Source organism: Mizuhopecten yessoensis, unplaced genomic scaffold (assembly GCF_002113885.1).
Source record: "Mizuhopecten yessoensis strain PY_sf001 unplaced genomic scaffold, ASM211388v2 scaffold7513, whole genome shotgun sequence".
NCBI classification, from domain to species: Eukaryota; Metazoa; Mollusca; class Bivalvia; order Pectinida; family Pectinidae; genus Mizuhopecten; species Mizuhopecten yessoensis.
In genome coordinates this window covers 138,510-155,563 of record NW_018407085.1, presented here as the reverse complement: position 1 = coordinate 155,563, position 17,054 = coordinate 138,510, and the positions used below count along the sequence as shown (strand labels likewise).

Below are 17,054 nucleotides of genomic sequence, written 5' to 3'. Positions count from 1 at the left end.
TATACCCATTGTTGGCTGTCAATATGATCTCGGTCATATACGCAATGATGGCTGTCAATATGACCTCGGTCATATAAACAATGATGGTTGTCGATACGATCCCAGTTATATACACAGTGGTGGCTGTCGATACGACCTCGGTCACATACTTTGATATACAAAGATGGCTGTCAAAACGACCTTTGTTATTTACACAATGATGGCTGTCAATATGACTTTGTTCATATAAAAAGATGGCTATCGATATGACTTTATTCATATATAAATTGATTGCTGTAAATATGACTTCGTTCGTGTTTTAATACATGTAGTCCAACCGTGTACTTTTCCATAATAAAAAATGCATTTTGTGAAAATATTCTGTTTAAATACATGAATAGACAAATTGTTTTCTTCTCTATAACAGAAAAGGGCATTTTGAAAATGTGCATGTATATCAGACAGGCCAAAGAAAGAATAAAAAAAGATAAAAAAAATCTTGGTCGAATCATACGAACAATGAGTAATATGACACATATCCCCCTAATTTCATAATTCTGTTCCTATATCGTAGTCATGTGAAATAACCTTATAGGAAGCGAAACATAAAAATAAGAAACAGTAATGTCTTAATTATGTTAATGCTAAGTTCTTCGGTGCAAAAAAGGGTATATAGATGCTTTATACCTGATATCATAAATGTCATACAGAAGTGTTGAATTCCGGACACGATATGTCGTCCGTGCTACATGCATTGTACCGAGTCATCAGAGTTGCTGACTCATTGAGTGTAGGTATGAAGTCACAGTGAAAACTATGGGCATGATCGTTGACAAAGGATAAAGTCTAACCGTTGAAACTTGTGTGTTACGTATTTCATAATAAAGAATATTTCTGTACGGGTTGAGGAGTTAACCCCTTTCCCATCTACAACATTCAATCAAATACTCATTAGTTTCATTGCCCAGGCGTGATCAGTTAATACATTCCACTGCTTAACCACTCCCCTTTCTCATACCTCACCCATTTACATCTCACCTCTCTGTTACCACACCAACTTAACACTCCCATTCTCTTGTAAAACTAACATGTACCACACCCATGTCTCCTACCACACCAACTCAACTCTCTCATATCACACTCATTGTCCATGCCCCTCTCCCTCCTGTCACACCCATTTACCATGCCCTTCTCCTTCCACACTCCTATATAACTCTTTCCTATCTCCTTTCACTCCCGTTAACCATGCCATTTTCCCTTCCACATCTAGTAACTCCTCCCACTCTCCTGTCACACCTATTTATTTCTTCCTTCTCTCCAGTCACACCTATTAGCAATGACCCTCTCCTTCCACACCTATTGATCTCTTCTCTCTCTCCTTTCACACCTATTTATCATGCTCCTCTCCTTCCACGTCTATTTATCTCTTCCCTCTCTCCTTTCACACCTATTTACCATGCACCTCTCCTTCCACATCTATTTATCTCTTCCCTCTCTCCTTTCATACATACCTATTGACAATGCCCCTCTCCTTCCACTCCTATTCATCTCTTCCCTCTCTCCTTTCACACCTATTTACCATGCTCCTCTCCTTCCACTCATATTATCTCTTCTCTCTCTCCTTTTACACCTATTTACCATGCAACTCTCCTTCCACATCTATTTATCTCTTCCCTCTCTCCTTTCACACCTATTTACAATGCCTCTCTCATTCCGCTTCTATTTATCTCTTCTCCTCTCCTTTCACACCTATTTACCATGCCCTCTCCTTCCACTCCTATTTATCTCGTCCCTCTCTCCTTTCACACTTATTGACAATGCCCCTCTCCTTCCACTCCTATTTATCTCTTCCCCCTCTCTTTTTACACCTATTAACAATGCCTCTCTCCTTCAACATCTATTTATCTCTTCCCTATCTCCTTTCACACCTTACCATGTCTCTGTCCTTCAACATTTATTTATCTCTTCCCCCTCTCTTTTCACACCTATTAACAATGCCCCTCTCCTTCCACTCCTATTTATCTCTTCCCTCTCTCCTTTCACACCTATTTACCATGCACCTCTCCTTCCACATCTATTTATCTCTTCCCTCTCTCCTTTCACACCTATTTACAATGCCTCTCTCATTCCGCTTCTATTTATCTCTTCTCCTCTCCTTTCACACCTATTAACAATGCCTCTCTCCTTCCACTTCTATTTATCTCTTCTCCTCTCCTTTCACACCTATTTACCATGCCCTTTCCTTCCACTCCTATTTATCTCTTCCCCCTCTCTTTTTACACCTATTAACAATGCCTCTCTCCTTCAACATCTATTTATCTCTTCCCTATCTCCTTTCACACCTTACCATGTCTCTGTCCTTCAACATTTATTTATCTCTTCCCCCTCTCTTTTCACACCTATTAACAATGCCCCTCTCCTTCCACTCCTATTTATCTCTTCCCTCTCTCCTTTCACACCTATTAACAATGCCTCTCTCCTTCCGCATCTATTTATCTCTTCACTGTCTCTTTTCACACCTATTAACAATGCCTCTCTCATTCCGCTTCTATTTATCTCTTCTCCTCTCCTTTCACACCTATTAACAATGCCTCTCTCCTTCCACTTCTATTTATCTCTTCTCCTCTCCTTTCACACCTATTTACCATGCCCTTTCCTTCCACTCCTATTTATCTCTTCCCCCTCTCTTTTTACACCTATTAACAATGCCTCTCTCCTTCAACATCTATTTATCTCTTCCCTATCTCCTTTCACACCTTACCATGTCTCTGTCCTTCAACATTTATTTATCTCTTCCCCCTCTCTTTTCACACCTATTAACAATGCCCCTCTCCTTCCACTCCTATTTATCTCTTCCCTCTCTCCTTTCACACCTATTAACAATGCCCCTCTCCTTCCACTCCTATTTATCTCTTCCCTCTCTCCTTTCACACCTATTAACAATGCCTCTCTCCTTCCGCATCTATCTATCTCTTCACTGTCTCTTTTCACACCTATTAACAATGCCTCTCTCCTTCCACATCTACTTATCTCTTCACTGTCTCTTTTCTACTAAATCATTAACCAACCCATTTCACCCAACTCTGCCTTTTACCACCTCATCTCCATTATCAAGCAATTTACACCTGGCAATGACTTTCACTTTTCTTTCACACCAGACGTTTTCATCATTTGAGAGGAACATTAAAAAGGTAAATCGATTTTATTTCATATACAGGTTTAATGCAAATATTATATAGTGTCTGACTGAGATGATTTACTTGTGTGCATGTGTACATATTGTATCATTACCTTATTAATTATCGAATCAAAATAAATGCTGTATTACTAAGTGATATATTGGTCGTCTTTTAATTGATTGTTGGAACTATCCTTATCTTTGATAAAGACAATTGAACGAACTTGTACACTAATTCTGTCACAAAATGGCTTTGAAAAAAAGACATTTTGACACTGAAGGTAGACCAATGGGAGGGGAACGATGGCATCAACAAAGGCCCGTAGCGTTGATACATATGCCATGTCTAGGGGAGGTATAATAATTAAGGATGTAACTTGTGTGGATTTCAAATGGGTTTTGATCAAGATTTGGCCTACTGTCACCTGAGATTTGTATTGGACGTTCGGCTGGTGTAGGTAATTAGAACGACTATTCAATAATACACCTGAACACAAAGGCTTCTCATAGAGTGAAACAATGTCGGACTGTGTGTGGAGCTCTAGGGCGTGCATACATAAATCATCGTAACCACATTACAAATTTGCCAAAGGTGACATACTTTTCAGTGTAACTTTACATGTGTACTTCGTATTCATATTGTGTGCGTTTTCGTTTTCTACGTTCGTCCGTTATAACTGTTAGGTATGTTGGTGTGTAAATACTTAATTAAAAACAATGTTGCTCTACAAACCTGCCCGCGGGAACATGATGACCTTTTTTGCGTCTAGTTCATACACGTTACAAATGATGACATTTAATACAATATATGACGTCAAACATTCTTTTCTTTCCTGAAAACGCAGGATTTTCCTATGGCTACTTGTCTGATTCACACAAAGAGATAAACCTTTAGTGACCACGAACAACATATCATTAAATCAAGTTGCCGTACTACGAATATTTACGAGAAGGTCATATAACCTTACAACGTGACCCTAATCCCTAAGGCACTCATCATATATGAATACAATTATTTCTATTCTTTTATAACGTGACTCTGTATGTGTACGTCATGTGAAATGTGGTACATTTATATATTTCATTTTAGGAAGTAAGATATATAATTTTATCAGTCTATAAAAATGATATTTGTATACATAGTACATCAGTGAAGTATCTACTCAGCTAAATGCTGATCATTTAAAACAAGTTTTGCTCGTGTAATATAACAAAGCTCGCTTCTGTTATCTTACATAGGCTTATTATAATGTGTATGGACAAAAAAACAAAATCTCTGAAGGGCTAATTGAACAGTTACACGACTAGAATAAAACAAAAATGTACTTTTTCAAACGGTAATATTTTAATTCATAGAACACAATATCAAAGTAACCTATTTTGGTGGAAACCTTAAACTTGCAGTTATGAATAGATTCAAATATAGCGTACATTATTTTCGTCTTTATGGCCACTGCATACCACATTTTATTACATTTTTGTCAGTGAAATATCGAATTGAATCAGCTTGATAAAACTTATGTATTTCGCAATGCGACAGATATATAACGTGATATGTCGTAAGGTGTTAAAAATATCCTATTTGACGGGACAGAAACGACGATTCCGTGTAAGCTTTACTTCGTAATGCCTGTGTTGGTCACTTCAGCACTTAACTCCAATGACAACTGGACTTTGACAACAAAATGACAACACTGGCCACTTCACCAATCTCAAAGTCACAACTGTGACTGACAACTTTGATTTCACTATGTGTTTTTTTTCATCAGTAGCAACATATCAGCATACTATTAGAAAGAGTTTCCATTTTTTACCCATAGATAGTTCAATCTACGCTGAAGAAATTTTGTAAGTTTCAAACAGCGGCATTTAAGTCTCTGTTATATTCGTTTAATTTTGTCTTAAATCATAGACGACCGACATAGCTTCCTGGATTTTACGAGATACATTATGATTGATGCTACATGTTTAAAAAAAACTTCTGATCAAGTGGTTTACCCTCTGGGTATTGATAGGTGTTCATAACGTTTCCCGGTAGATTTGTGTAGAGAAATTGAGATTACAGAAAAAAATAGTCTCGAAAACTACACGGGCAAAAATGATAAATAAAGTGATTCTGCTTATGTTTAAACGTCAAACAATGATTAAGAAACAATCGGAAATACTTTTGATTATGACGATGATAAAGGAATGACGGAGCAAATTGTCGTAATCACAACTGCTGCATTCGTATTCTTGTATAATTGTTTGACTAAACTCTATGTGCATGTCAGCAACATGGAAGTGCTTTGAATTTCATTGTTAGCTAGCCACTTATTGAATTTTTTTTGAGTATTTTTGACCATTAATCACTTCAAAAATGTCTCAATTCTTTTCAATGACCCTAGAATAGTTTAAATGTCTTGTTGTGGAGATATTTTGCTCTGTATCAAAAATGATAATGAGTAGAGACACTTTATATTAAGCTTTATACACCTGGGATAATGTGTTCAAATCTCAAACTGTCATCCGGAAACCTAGTTTATCAGATCAAGTACACCATATTGTATTAAAAGATCTGCAAACCAACTTTTGCCTGAAAAAAAAGTGTTTTCAAAATCGTAATTCTTATACTACGATATCAAAATGGTGTGCATTTTTATCTAATACCACAAAGATTCTTCAAATGTCTCATAATATTTGTTTGTTGAACAACTTAAGACAATAGTGTATTTTGAGGTATATACAAAGGACTTTACCCGCAGAAAATGTTGTGCTTCGAATGACTGATATTGCACGCAGAGGTCATATACAGTATAGATGTATCTGCTTTTGACTAAATCATGACTCACAAATTTCCATAATTTTACACATACACGAAGACATTAAGTAACAGTCGTCACATATTTAGAATTTATCATGGGACGTAAAATAAAGTCTATGATTATTATTTGAAATATAGCTCGTACTCTTTTGTCATTATTAATAATATATCATCTATGTATATATGCACCACTGAGAATATTATCGGTGTTCATGTGTTAAATACGGCGCTTACGTGTGGTATACATATGTATGCATACAGTCGAAATGCATATAAATGAATGCAAATCCAAGGCATTTAATCAATTTTCGTAAATCATATTACATAATAACGAGAAATCGTATCACCTGTGTGAACTTAATAACATCAAAACATGATATTCGTCAAAAAGAAACATCAAAGGTGACTTTTGAAGTCTAGTCATCCGATGAAAAGACAATTTGTCCAGCACAATAAAGATTGTCATGAATATATCCTTAAACATTTATAAATGACAAAATGAATAACAATTTAAATTCTTTTTCAGTTCTACATTAATCAATATCAACATTGTGTTAATTGTGCAGATAACAAATTATAGATATGGTCTTGGGTATTCGGCAACTCCTCATTGAAGGATGAACGCACGCACGCACGCACGCACGCACGCACGCACGCACGCACGCACGCACGCACGCACATCCTCACGCACACACACATGCACGCACACACACACACGCACACACACACACAAGTACACCCCCACGCACATCCGCACGAACACTCGCACGCACACACACGCACACTCCCACGCACATCCTCACGAACACACACACACACACACACGTACGCACACCCCACGCACATCCGCTCGAACACACACACACACGCACTCACACACACACGTACGCACACCCGCACGCACATCCGCACGCACACACACATGCACGCACACACACACTCCCACACATACACACACACACACCCACGTACAACCCCACGCACATCCACTCGAACACACGCACGCACCCCCACCCCCACGCACACACACACTCCCACACACACACACACACACATCCCCACGCACACCCCCACGCACACCCCCACGCACATCCGCTCGAACACACGCACGCACNGTAACACACACACACACACACGCACGCACGCACGCACACACACATACGTACGCACACCCGCACACACATCCGCACGCACACATACATGCACGCACACACACACGCGCACACACACACGCACGCACACCCCACGCATATCCGCACGCACACACACATGCACGCACACACACATGCACGCACACACACACATGCACGCACAGGTGACTGCACCTTTAAAATTTTGTAATTAATACAGTATGCAAAATGTGAATAACTGTTAACAAAAAAATCAATGTGGCCATCAAGGTTACAAAAAAATGCTGAGGACTAAAAAATCCTAAAGTGCGGTCTTAAAACCCTTTAACTAATTAATTTCAAAATTTTGACGAGTACTTCTAAATTTCAAATTAAATATTCAGTGAAGTGCGAATATTACATGTATGTACCATTCAACTTCGTTAAAAAGATAAATTTGGCAATCAAGGTTACAAATAAACTCGAGAACTAAAAATTCACCACCAGAGTTTTAAAACCCAATTATTATTAAATTTCAAACATTTGACGAGTACTGCTTAATTTCAAGTTAAATAATAAGTAAATTCTGTATATAATGAACAGCGCCACAACTACTACTTAAATACGCCGACAGAACAACGACCTCCGTCAGTGAGACGAAACCCTCATGGGTGGAGTCATGTACTGTAGGTGATAAACCCGTCAACCAACCAACCAACCACTGTGGCCATCAAGGTTTATCGTAAAGGATGATATATAAAATATGAACACAGTGTTTAGGAGAATGACTTATGTGAAGCATTTCTGTTTCTTCTGCTGCCCAGAAGTCTTAACCGCCTAAGCGATAGTTCCTTAAACCTTTAGACAAACAAGCGAGAGTTCCACATGAAGAGATTAGTATCAGATACGTTCTGTCGTATTAATGTTCAACAACAGAACGTCTAAATATATATGCACAATAAATAACCAATGTTTTAGCAACGAGTTATGGGCACATCTCATCAATCTCTACAATGTTTCTGAAAGATCACTGGAACCAGACGAAACAGCTGCATGCTACAGACAGACAGGAATTATAATCGGGGAGGCTGCATTTTTAAGAACGCCTATTGGGATTTGCAAATGCAACATTATCAGGGTGTCTCAAGTGTTGAAAATGTTTTCTTTGATAAATTATCATTTTTACCTCTTTAAACATCTCCAGGGTTAGCATTTTAAAACCGAATGGCTATTCGTTGCTTAAGATGTACGCCAAACGGTTAGATATAACATCCTATTTCAATGATTGTGATGGCAAGTGACACGTTCTTATCTGCAGTTAATTGAAAGTAATTATTCTTTAACTTCTCTGGAATAACACAACAAGTTTATAAACGTTCAATATTTATTTCGAACAACATATTAATAAAATTCACATAATTTAACAGTGAACAATTTGAATGAGTTTATTCCAGGATAGTAATAGTTATTGAACAATTAAAAAATTGTATTGTAATAAATAGATTCGAAATATATGTTAACATTTAGAAAAAGAAAAAAACAATCATTTATGGCAAGTAAATCAGTAAAAATTATTATTTTAAGAACATTATCAAATGGTGATATATAGCTAATACTTGATAGCCAATCATGGATTTATTTCTTATGTAAATGTTTATTGATGAATGATATTTAAAGAAAATGTTCAATTGCAATCTATTCATCGTCAGTATCTTCCTCTTCCTCATACTCATCTTCATCGTCAACAGATGCCTCCTGGTACTGTTGGTACTCGGACACCAAGTCGTTCATGTTGGACTCAGCTTCTGTGAACTCCATCTCGTCCATACCCTCACCAGTGTACCAATGCAAGAAAGCCTTACGACGGAACATGGCGGTGAATTGTTCCGATATTCTCTTAAAGATCTCTTGTATAGCAGTCGTGTTGCCGATGAAAGTGCCAGACATTTTGAGTCCTGTGGGTGGAATGTCACACACTGCAGTCTTGACGTTGTTGGGAATCCACTCCACGAAGTAGCTGCTGTTTTTGTTTTGGATATTGAGTAACTGCTCGTCCACTTCTTTCATGGACATGCGGCCTCTAAACATGGCCGCTACAGTTAGGTAGCGACCATGACGGGGATCACAGGCTACCATCATGTTTTTGGCGTCGAACATCTGTTGCGTCAGTTCAGGTACTGAGAGCGCTCGGTACTGCTGGCTTCCCCGAGAGGTCAGGGGAGCAAACCCTGGCATGAAAAAGTGAAGGCGAGGGAAAGGCACCATGTTGACAGCAAGTTTTCGTAGGTCAGCATTCAACTGTCCTGGGAACCTTAAACATGTTGTTATACCAGACATTGTGGCGGACACCAGATGGTTCAAATCACCGTATGTTGGCGTGGTCAGTTTTAAGGTCCGGAAGCAAATATCGTACAAAGCCTCGTTGTCGATACAGAATGTCTCGTCAGTATTCTCAACGAGTTGATGAACTGATAACGTGGCGTTGTAAGGTTCCACAACCGTGTCAGAAACCTGAGGGAAACAAAAATGTCATTAATTCTATGTCAGTGCATTGGGATATGTAGCTAAATATATATATTTCTGGGATACCTTTTCTAGAAATAGTCACCATCTATTCCCAAAGTCTTCCGAATTTAACCGGTGAAATATTTAGGAACGTTGATCACAAACACTAAGGGATATACTGTCGATTTAACTTCAACTGTCTCATTATTTTACACCAATGTTAGAGGAGGCCTTCATACAATTGCACACAACACATCATTATTTCCATGCCAGTGCGAGGTGACAGTATTTAACATGATATAGGCTGTCTATATCAGTATGAGGGAACAGTATTAAATATGTACAGATAAATACCATGTACATATCACGCTTTAACACCTCACACAGATAGGGGATGCAAGACCGAACACTGCATCAAAAAGGTGAGGGTACACTTCACAATAACTTTGGAGACAGTAAAACACTCTACATATACCTTAAAGATAGCAAGACGTTAAACGGACACATACACGACTGCATAACCCTATATAGATACCTAAGAGATGGTAAGACATTACACGGATATAAATGTCTGCATGATACTCTACAGATACCTCAAAGACGGAAAAACATTATTTATATATATATAAATGTCTGCGTTGCTACTCTACAAATACCTCAGAGATGGTAGGACATTACACAGATATAAATGTCTGTATTACACTATACAAATACCTCAGAGATGGTAAGACATTAAACAGATATCTAAATGTCTGCATGAAACTATAAAGATACCCCAGAGATGGTAAAACATTACACAGCTACCTCAGAGATAGTTAAACATTACACAGATATCTAAATGTCTGCATAATACTCTACAAATACCTCAGAGACGGTAAAACATTACACAGATATCTAAATGTCTGCATCACACAAAACAGACACCTCAGAGATGGTAAAACATTATACAAATATCTAAATGTCTGCATGATACTTTACAAATACCTCAGAGACGGTAAAACATTACACAGATATCTAAAGGACTGCATGATTATCTACAGATACGTCAGAGACGGTAAAACATTACACAGATATCTAAGGGACTGCATGATACTCTATAAATACATCAGAGACGGTAAAACGTTACACAGATATCTAAAGGACTGCATGATACTCTATAAATACATCAGAGACGGTAAAACATTACACAAATATCTAAAGGACTGCATGATACTCTACAGATACTTCAGAGACGGTAAAACATTATACAGATATCTAAAGGACTGCATGATAATCTACAAATTCTTCAGAGACGGAAAAACATTACACAGATATCTAAAGGACTGCACGATAATCAACAAATACCTCAGAGACGGTAAAACATTACACAGATATCTAAGGGACTGCATGATACTCTATAAATACATCAGAGACGGTAAAACGTTACACAGATATCTAAAGGACTGCATGATACTCTATAAATACATCAGAGACGGTAAAACATTACACAGATATCTAAGGGACTGCATGATACTCTATAAATACATCAGAGACGGTAAAACGTTACACAGATATCTAAAGGACTGCATGATACTCTATAAATACATCAGAACCGGAAAAACATTACACAGATATCTAAAGGACTGCATGATAATCTAAAAATACCTCAGAGACGGTAAAACATTACACAGATATCTAAAGGACTGCATGATTATCTACAGATACCTCAGAGACGGTAAAACATTACACAGATATCTAAATATCTGCATCACACAAAACAGACACCTCAGAGATGGTAAAACATTATACAAATATCTAAATGTCTGCATGATACTTTACAAATACCTCAGAGACGGTAAAACATTACACTGATATCTAAAGGACTGCATGATAATCTACAGATACTTCAGAGACGGAAAAACATTATACAGATATCTAAAGGACTGCATGATTATCTACAGATACCTCAGAGACGGTAAAACATTACACAGATATCTAAGGGACTGCATGATACTCTATAAATACATCAGAGACGGTAAAACGTTACACAGATATCTAAAGGACTGCATGATACTCTATAAATGCCTCAGAGACGGTAAAACATTACACAGATATCTAAGGGACTGCATGATACTCTATAAATACATCAGAGACGGTAAAACGTTACACAGATATCTAAAGGACTGCATGATACTCTATAAATGCCTCAGAGACGGTAAAACATTACACAGATATCTAAAGGACTGCATGGTAATCTACAAATACTTCAGAGACGGAAAAACATTACACAGATATCTAAAGGACTGCATGGTAATCTACAAATACTTCAGAGACGGAAAAACATAACACAGATATCTAAAGAACTGCATGATAATCTACAAATACCTTAGAGACGGAAAAACATTATACAGATATCTAAAGGACTGCATGATAATCTCCTTATATCTGAGGGATGGAACAACATTATACAGATATCGTGGGTATTTTATGATCTTCTTTTAAAAAATCCCCCAGAATTAGTAAAGCGCTATACATATACATATGTACCTTAGGAACTAATTGGCTCTAAACTGGTATATTAGAGACGGTATAATTATACAAGTACCTTAGGAGACGGCATCACTGAGAATGTGTTCATGATCCTGTCCGGATATTCCTCGCGGATTTTACCGATCAGAAGAGTTCCCATTCCTGACCCAGTACCTCCTCCCAAAGAATGAGCCAATTGGAATCCTTGTAAGCAGTCACATGTTTCACACTCTCGTCGAATCACGTCCATCACAGTTTCCACTAATTCAGCGCCCTCTGTGTAATGACCTTTGGCCCAGTTATTTCCGGCACCTGACTGGCCAAATACGAAGTTGTCTGGCCGGAATAGTTTCCCGAATGCCCCCGATCGAATCGAATCCATAGTCCCAGGTTCGAGGTCCAAAAGAACAGCCCGGGGAACATACTTGCCTCCTTCATAGACGAAGAAAAGTAAAATGTCAGGAAAGCTGTAACTGGATTAGTAAATAACACTGAGGTTGCTCAATAAATCAACTGATTAAAACAAACAACTGTTCACAAATATATATATAAAAAAAAGGAAAAATGTTATTCGAACATATATAGTTGTTTATGAACTAGGTATTTAAATATACATGTATTTTAAAGAAGCTTCAATATGATATATGACTGGCCTATACACTCCTAACTTTACCAATCACTATAGCGGATCTGACATATTGACTACAAAACAAACTTCCAAATACGCTACAGCCTTGTCTTTAACGGTAGGCCTGTCCATAAAGTATTTAAGCTGTCTTTTCCCAAAAAGTACAGTGGCTATTTCTACACAGATTTTGTATCTCATGTGATTCTGCATTGTTCTGTAACAGAAAATCTTCGTGACAATTTATGGTGTATAATTGCCTGCATTTCAAGTATTGAACTCAGTTCATATCTGCATCCACTGCCTGACTATTCAGTAATTCACATTTTACTAGGAGGCCCAATGACCTACAATTTAAATTTAATTGATTTAGAAGAATTTAGACTAGAATCCGTATATGCGATAAAAAGAATGTTTGACTTATATACGTAATAATAATTATTACAATAATGTCTTACAAACACTTGCCTTTTAAATATAAGGAAAATGTAAAAAAAAAAAATCGAACATAGGCAAGGTATTATCAGGGAGGACACATCCCTGGTATTATTAATATTATATATTTTTTTTTTTTTTTTTTTTTTTTACTGGCTACATAAACCAGTATTATATCACTGATATTTAATAATATGTATATACGTTTGTGAACTTGTATGAATGTCACGATTGTTGTCATTTTGTAAATAATGTATTAGTCATGTACTATCATTGTATCATGCTCTCCAATTTGGAGGAAATAAAGATGATATATATAAACTATAACCTACCAAACAAGTTCCGTACTTCCCGTCTATAACGGTAGAACCGAAATAACATTTTTCAATCTGACCTACCAACTAATATAAGTCCGGTACTGGTCTAAATAGTGTGATCTTAGCTTTAATCGCTATCCAGACATATACCGAATACGCCGGGTCCTAACATATCATTTTACCCTGAAATACACATAGCTCTAGGATCTTACATGAGCTGACTCTATAAAGGCCAGAACAAAAATACTCCGATAATAATAGTGTCGTCCTGCGTAGGGCAAAGTAGTTCCAGATTTAAAAATATATATATATATAGTTAAATACAGGTAAATTAAAAAAAACTAATGATAAATTAAACATAGCAAATTCATTCAACAGCAAAGACAATAAAAATTATCAGGAAAAAATGCAATAAGGTGAAATTACTACATGTACCTGTAGTGGCGTAATTATATGTTCCCACGGTTTTGACCAATCGCAGCACCTATAGGTTTTATTACACGAGTGTATTTCAATATTTATGACATGGTCGTATGATGCAGTGGCTGATATGTGCCATTTCGTTGTTTGTAAATGTCATATTTTCGGGGCGAAAATAGGACACAACGAGAATTAAGATTTGTTAATTGTCGTCCTTTCGGGGCGAAGAGACGAAACAACGAAATGGCACATATCAGCCACCGTATAGTATGATATTGTAAAATGGGTCAGTTATGTGATAAGCTTTCTTATAACATACCCTGCTCAGAACTATTAACACGGATTTATGAACTATGGTATCCAGTGGGCAGACTTTCTATACATGGAATAAACGTGTCAACTCACCACATGCCTCACTAAAGTAGACGTTTATCCGCTCCAACTGGACGTCTTTTTCACCGTGGTACATCCCCACAGGATCTATCCCATGTTCGTCAGAGATTACCTCCCAAAACTACAACAAGAAGTTCTCAAAACTAATAAAAAGAACACTCACTGGTAACTACACAACAGCATTTTTCTTTCATCTTTCAGATTAAAACTGTTGAATTTTCATGCACACGTTGGAAATAAAGTGATACACTACAGTGCATCATACCTATCCAATCAAATTATTCAAAAGTTTGTCCATTAGAAAGATAAACAAACATGATTAAAAGACGAAGTAAGATATATTATAAAATCGAACTATACTTTGCAAATACATCCGGATAACTCCCGGGTAAAATACTTGAACATATTTAGAAACTCTCACATTCTCATATTTGTATGCTTCCACAATTCATTTTTTTTTTGGAAATCTTTCTTGATCATTAAACAAATTTTTAAAAAACGAAGATTTAATTTTTCAAATATCCAAGTGTCTCTTGTTTCCCTGTGCGATATTACTGTTGCTTTTGATTTTCTACATTAGTGTTCCTTGTGGTTTCGTTTTTGCTATCCCGGCCATCTCTTTGGGAACTTCGCATACATCTAGGCCTCCACGGCGGGTGTTGTCGATGAAGCAGATGACGCTTACCCTTACGTATTACCTGGTCTTATTGATCACAGGTCACCAACCACATTTCATGCAATAAATACACATACACATCAAATCTCTCCACACAGAAGTTCTTGTTTTATTCAATTTCTACAAGAATTAGACCGATGCTTTTATTGTTTGAAACGAAGCATATGATGAAAGTTGATCATATGAATCGATAATCACGTAACTAACCTTAAACTTTACGAAGCTCGTCATGTAATTTCAAAAGATCATTCGTCGAGATTGGTTTTGTTGCTACTATTTCGATCATTGTTTGTATATAACTGGAAACATCTAGCCTACAGCGTTACACTGTAGTATACTATGTTTATAAGTGATATAAATTACACATGGCGTAAATTGCAAGGCACGTATGGTTAAAGCTGGCTTATAATTTACACGGTCTGTCCACATTCCGATCATAGCCGGCGATGTCGACCCCATACCTACATACATGTATGTAGGTTACGAGAGTTACTAAGAAGATAGATGCAGTTGCGACCCGCACAATGTACAGTGTAACTATGGTAACATTCCTAATATCAGTGTGTCTTGATGGACGGAACTCCGTATGAAGTGATAGTAAAATGAAAGTAAATACTCCTTTGCAAAATTCAAGTAATTTATGAAGTAACTGATTCTTTAATCTTTTTTAATGTGAACCAAAATTAAAACTGGAGTACGATTTAGAAATAGCCACCATGACAGTAAAGAAAGAGGTGAATGGGAAATCATGGCCTAATTCTCCATGTAGATAAGAAAATCTCCAAATTATCTATAATTAGGAAATTATACATATCCAGTATTCAGAAACATATTCAAACATAGAGGTGAAGCACGGTTGTTCAGGGAAAACCCCTCACATTGACGTTACAAGATACTTTGATAGTGCATTAAGATAAAAGATATGCTAAGCTATTTGATAACTATAAAATATGCATTAATATATGTAAAAACACTACTTAAACTCTATATATGTATATGAATGTAGCCATTATAACAGTTTATATGTTACTCAAGTTGTATTATAAATGTAAATGTACTCTTTGTGGTTGTATTTTATATATCTTGAATGTGGTGTCAAGCTAATGGGCTGATTAGTTTATGAATGGTTAGAGATCGAACAACTATTTATCTGAACGTCTTGGTAAGTGTTGTAAGGATAGAAATTGCTAAGTTGTAAGTACAGTGTGCTGCATTTGCTATGAACGAAAAAAGTTGGTCGATAACTGTTATGAGCAGTTTATCAACAACCATGACCTCACGATATTCTGATCATTAACATAATACGTGTATTCAGCTTATCTGGAAAACTCCCGATTACAACCTTTCATCAGTATGCCATGGTTATCATTGTAAGATTAATGTTCATCATTGTTATTCACTCGTAAGCTGATATATAGCTAATACGACACGGATACGGTCTGTCGCCTAAAATAATGTGCAGAAGACACGTACATTTCGTAATATTGTTTTCCCGGAAACATTACTTTGAGGAAGTAGATTTAATATTACGGCATCAGCCTGTTATGATTTCCGCATCAAATTGAAAATTGGCTTCCCTTCCGAGTGTTGATTGGTTATTATGTTCATCTATCCATAGTAAGTTAGTTTCCAAATTGTAAAAACACCGGAGGTTTTCCGAGAGTCTTGATTAACTGACAAGAGTAAAAATGAACATGGTAATTAACTAGCTAGGAAGAAAACTCCATGAATCTTGACGTCAAAATTCAACTTTATTTGATGCATGACATTAAAGCGCGTTGTGATGTTTTCTTTTTCAAATGAAAGTGCGTCTTTAGGAATAGTATACAGTAAACTTACACACGTCACTGTTCCCTGCATTACGTGCTACACAGATGACTGTGCAATCCTATCGGTACCACATACGTGACACTACCCTCAATGAGTCAATGTGAACATCTCCTGGCTATGTACACCTGTGACTATTCATTTCATTTAGTTGTACACACGTGAACACGACTGCACATTTCAGTTAGTTGTACACACGTGAACACGACTGTACAATTCAGTTAGTTGTGCACACGTGAACACGACTGTACATTTCAGTTAGTTGTACACACGTGAACA

General features: G+C 36.9%; 1 protein-coding gene across 1 annotated transcript in view; it reads right to left on the bottom strand.

Annotated features, from left to right (window-relative positions):
• Positions 1 to 8,439: 8,439 nt before the first annotated feature.
• The window catches only part of LOC110453813 (tubulin beta chain-like), a 13,532-nt gene continuing 4,917 nt past the window's right edge, over positions 8,440 to 17,054 (bottom strand). The window contains exons 2-4 of the mRNA XM_021502981.1: positions 14,285 to 14,393; positions 12,159 to 12,514; positions 8,440 to 9,580 (exon numbers count right to left, since the gene is read on the bottom strand). Of these exons, the coding sequence (XP_021358656.1) occupies positions 8,765 to 9,580; positions 12,159 to 12,514; positions 14,285 to 14,393 (1,281 nt within the window). The 3' untranslated portion in view covers positions 8,440 to 8,764. The remainder of the gene's footprint in view (positions 9,581 to 12,158; positions 12,515 to 14,284; positions 14,394 to 17,054) is intronic.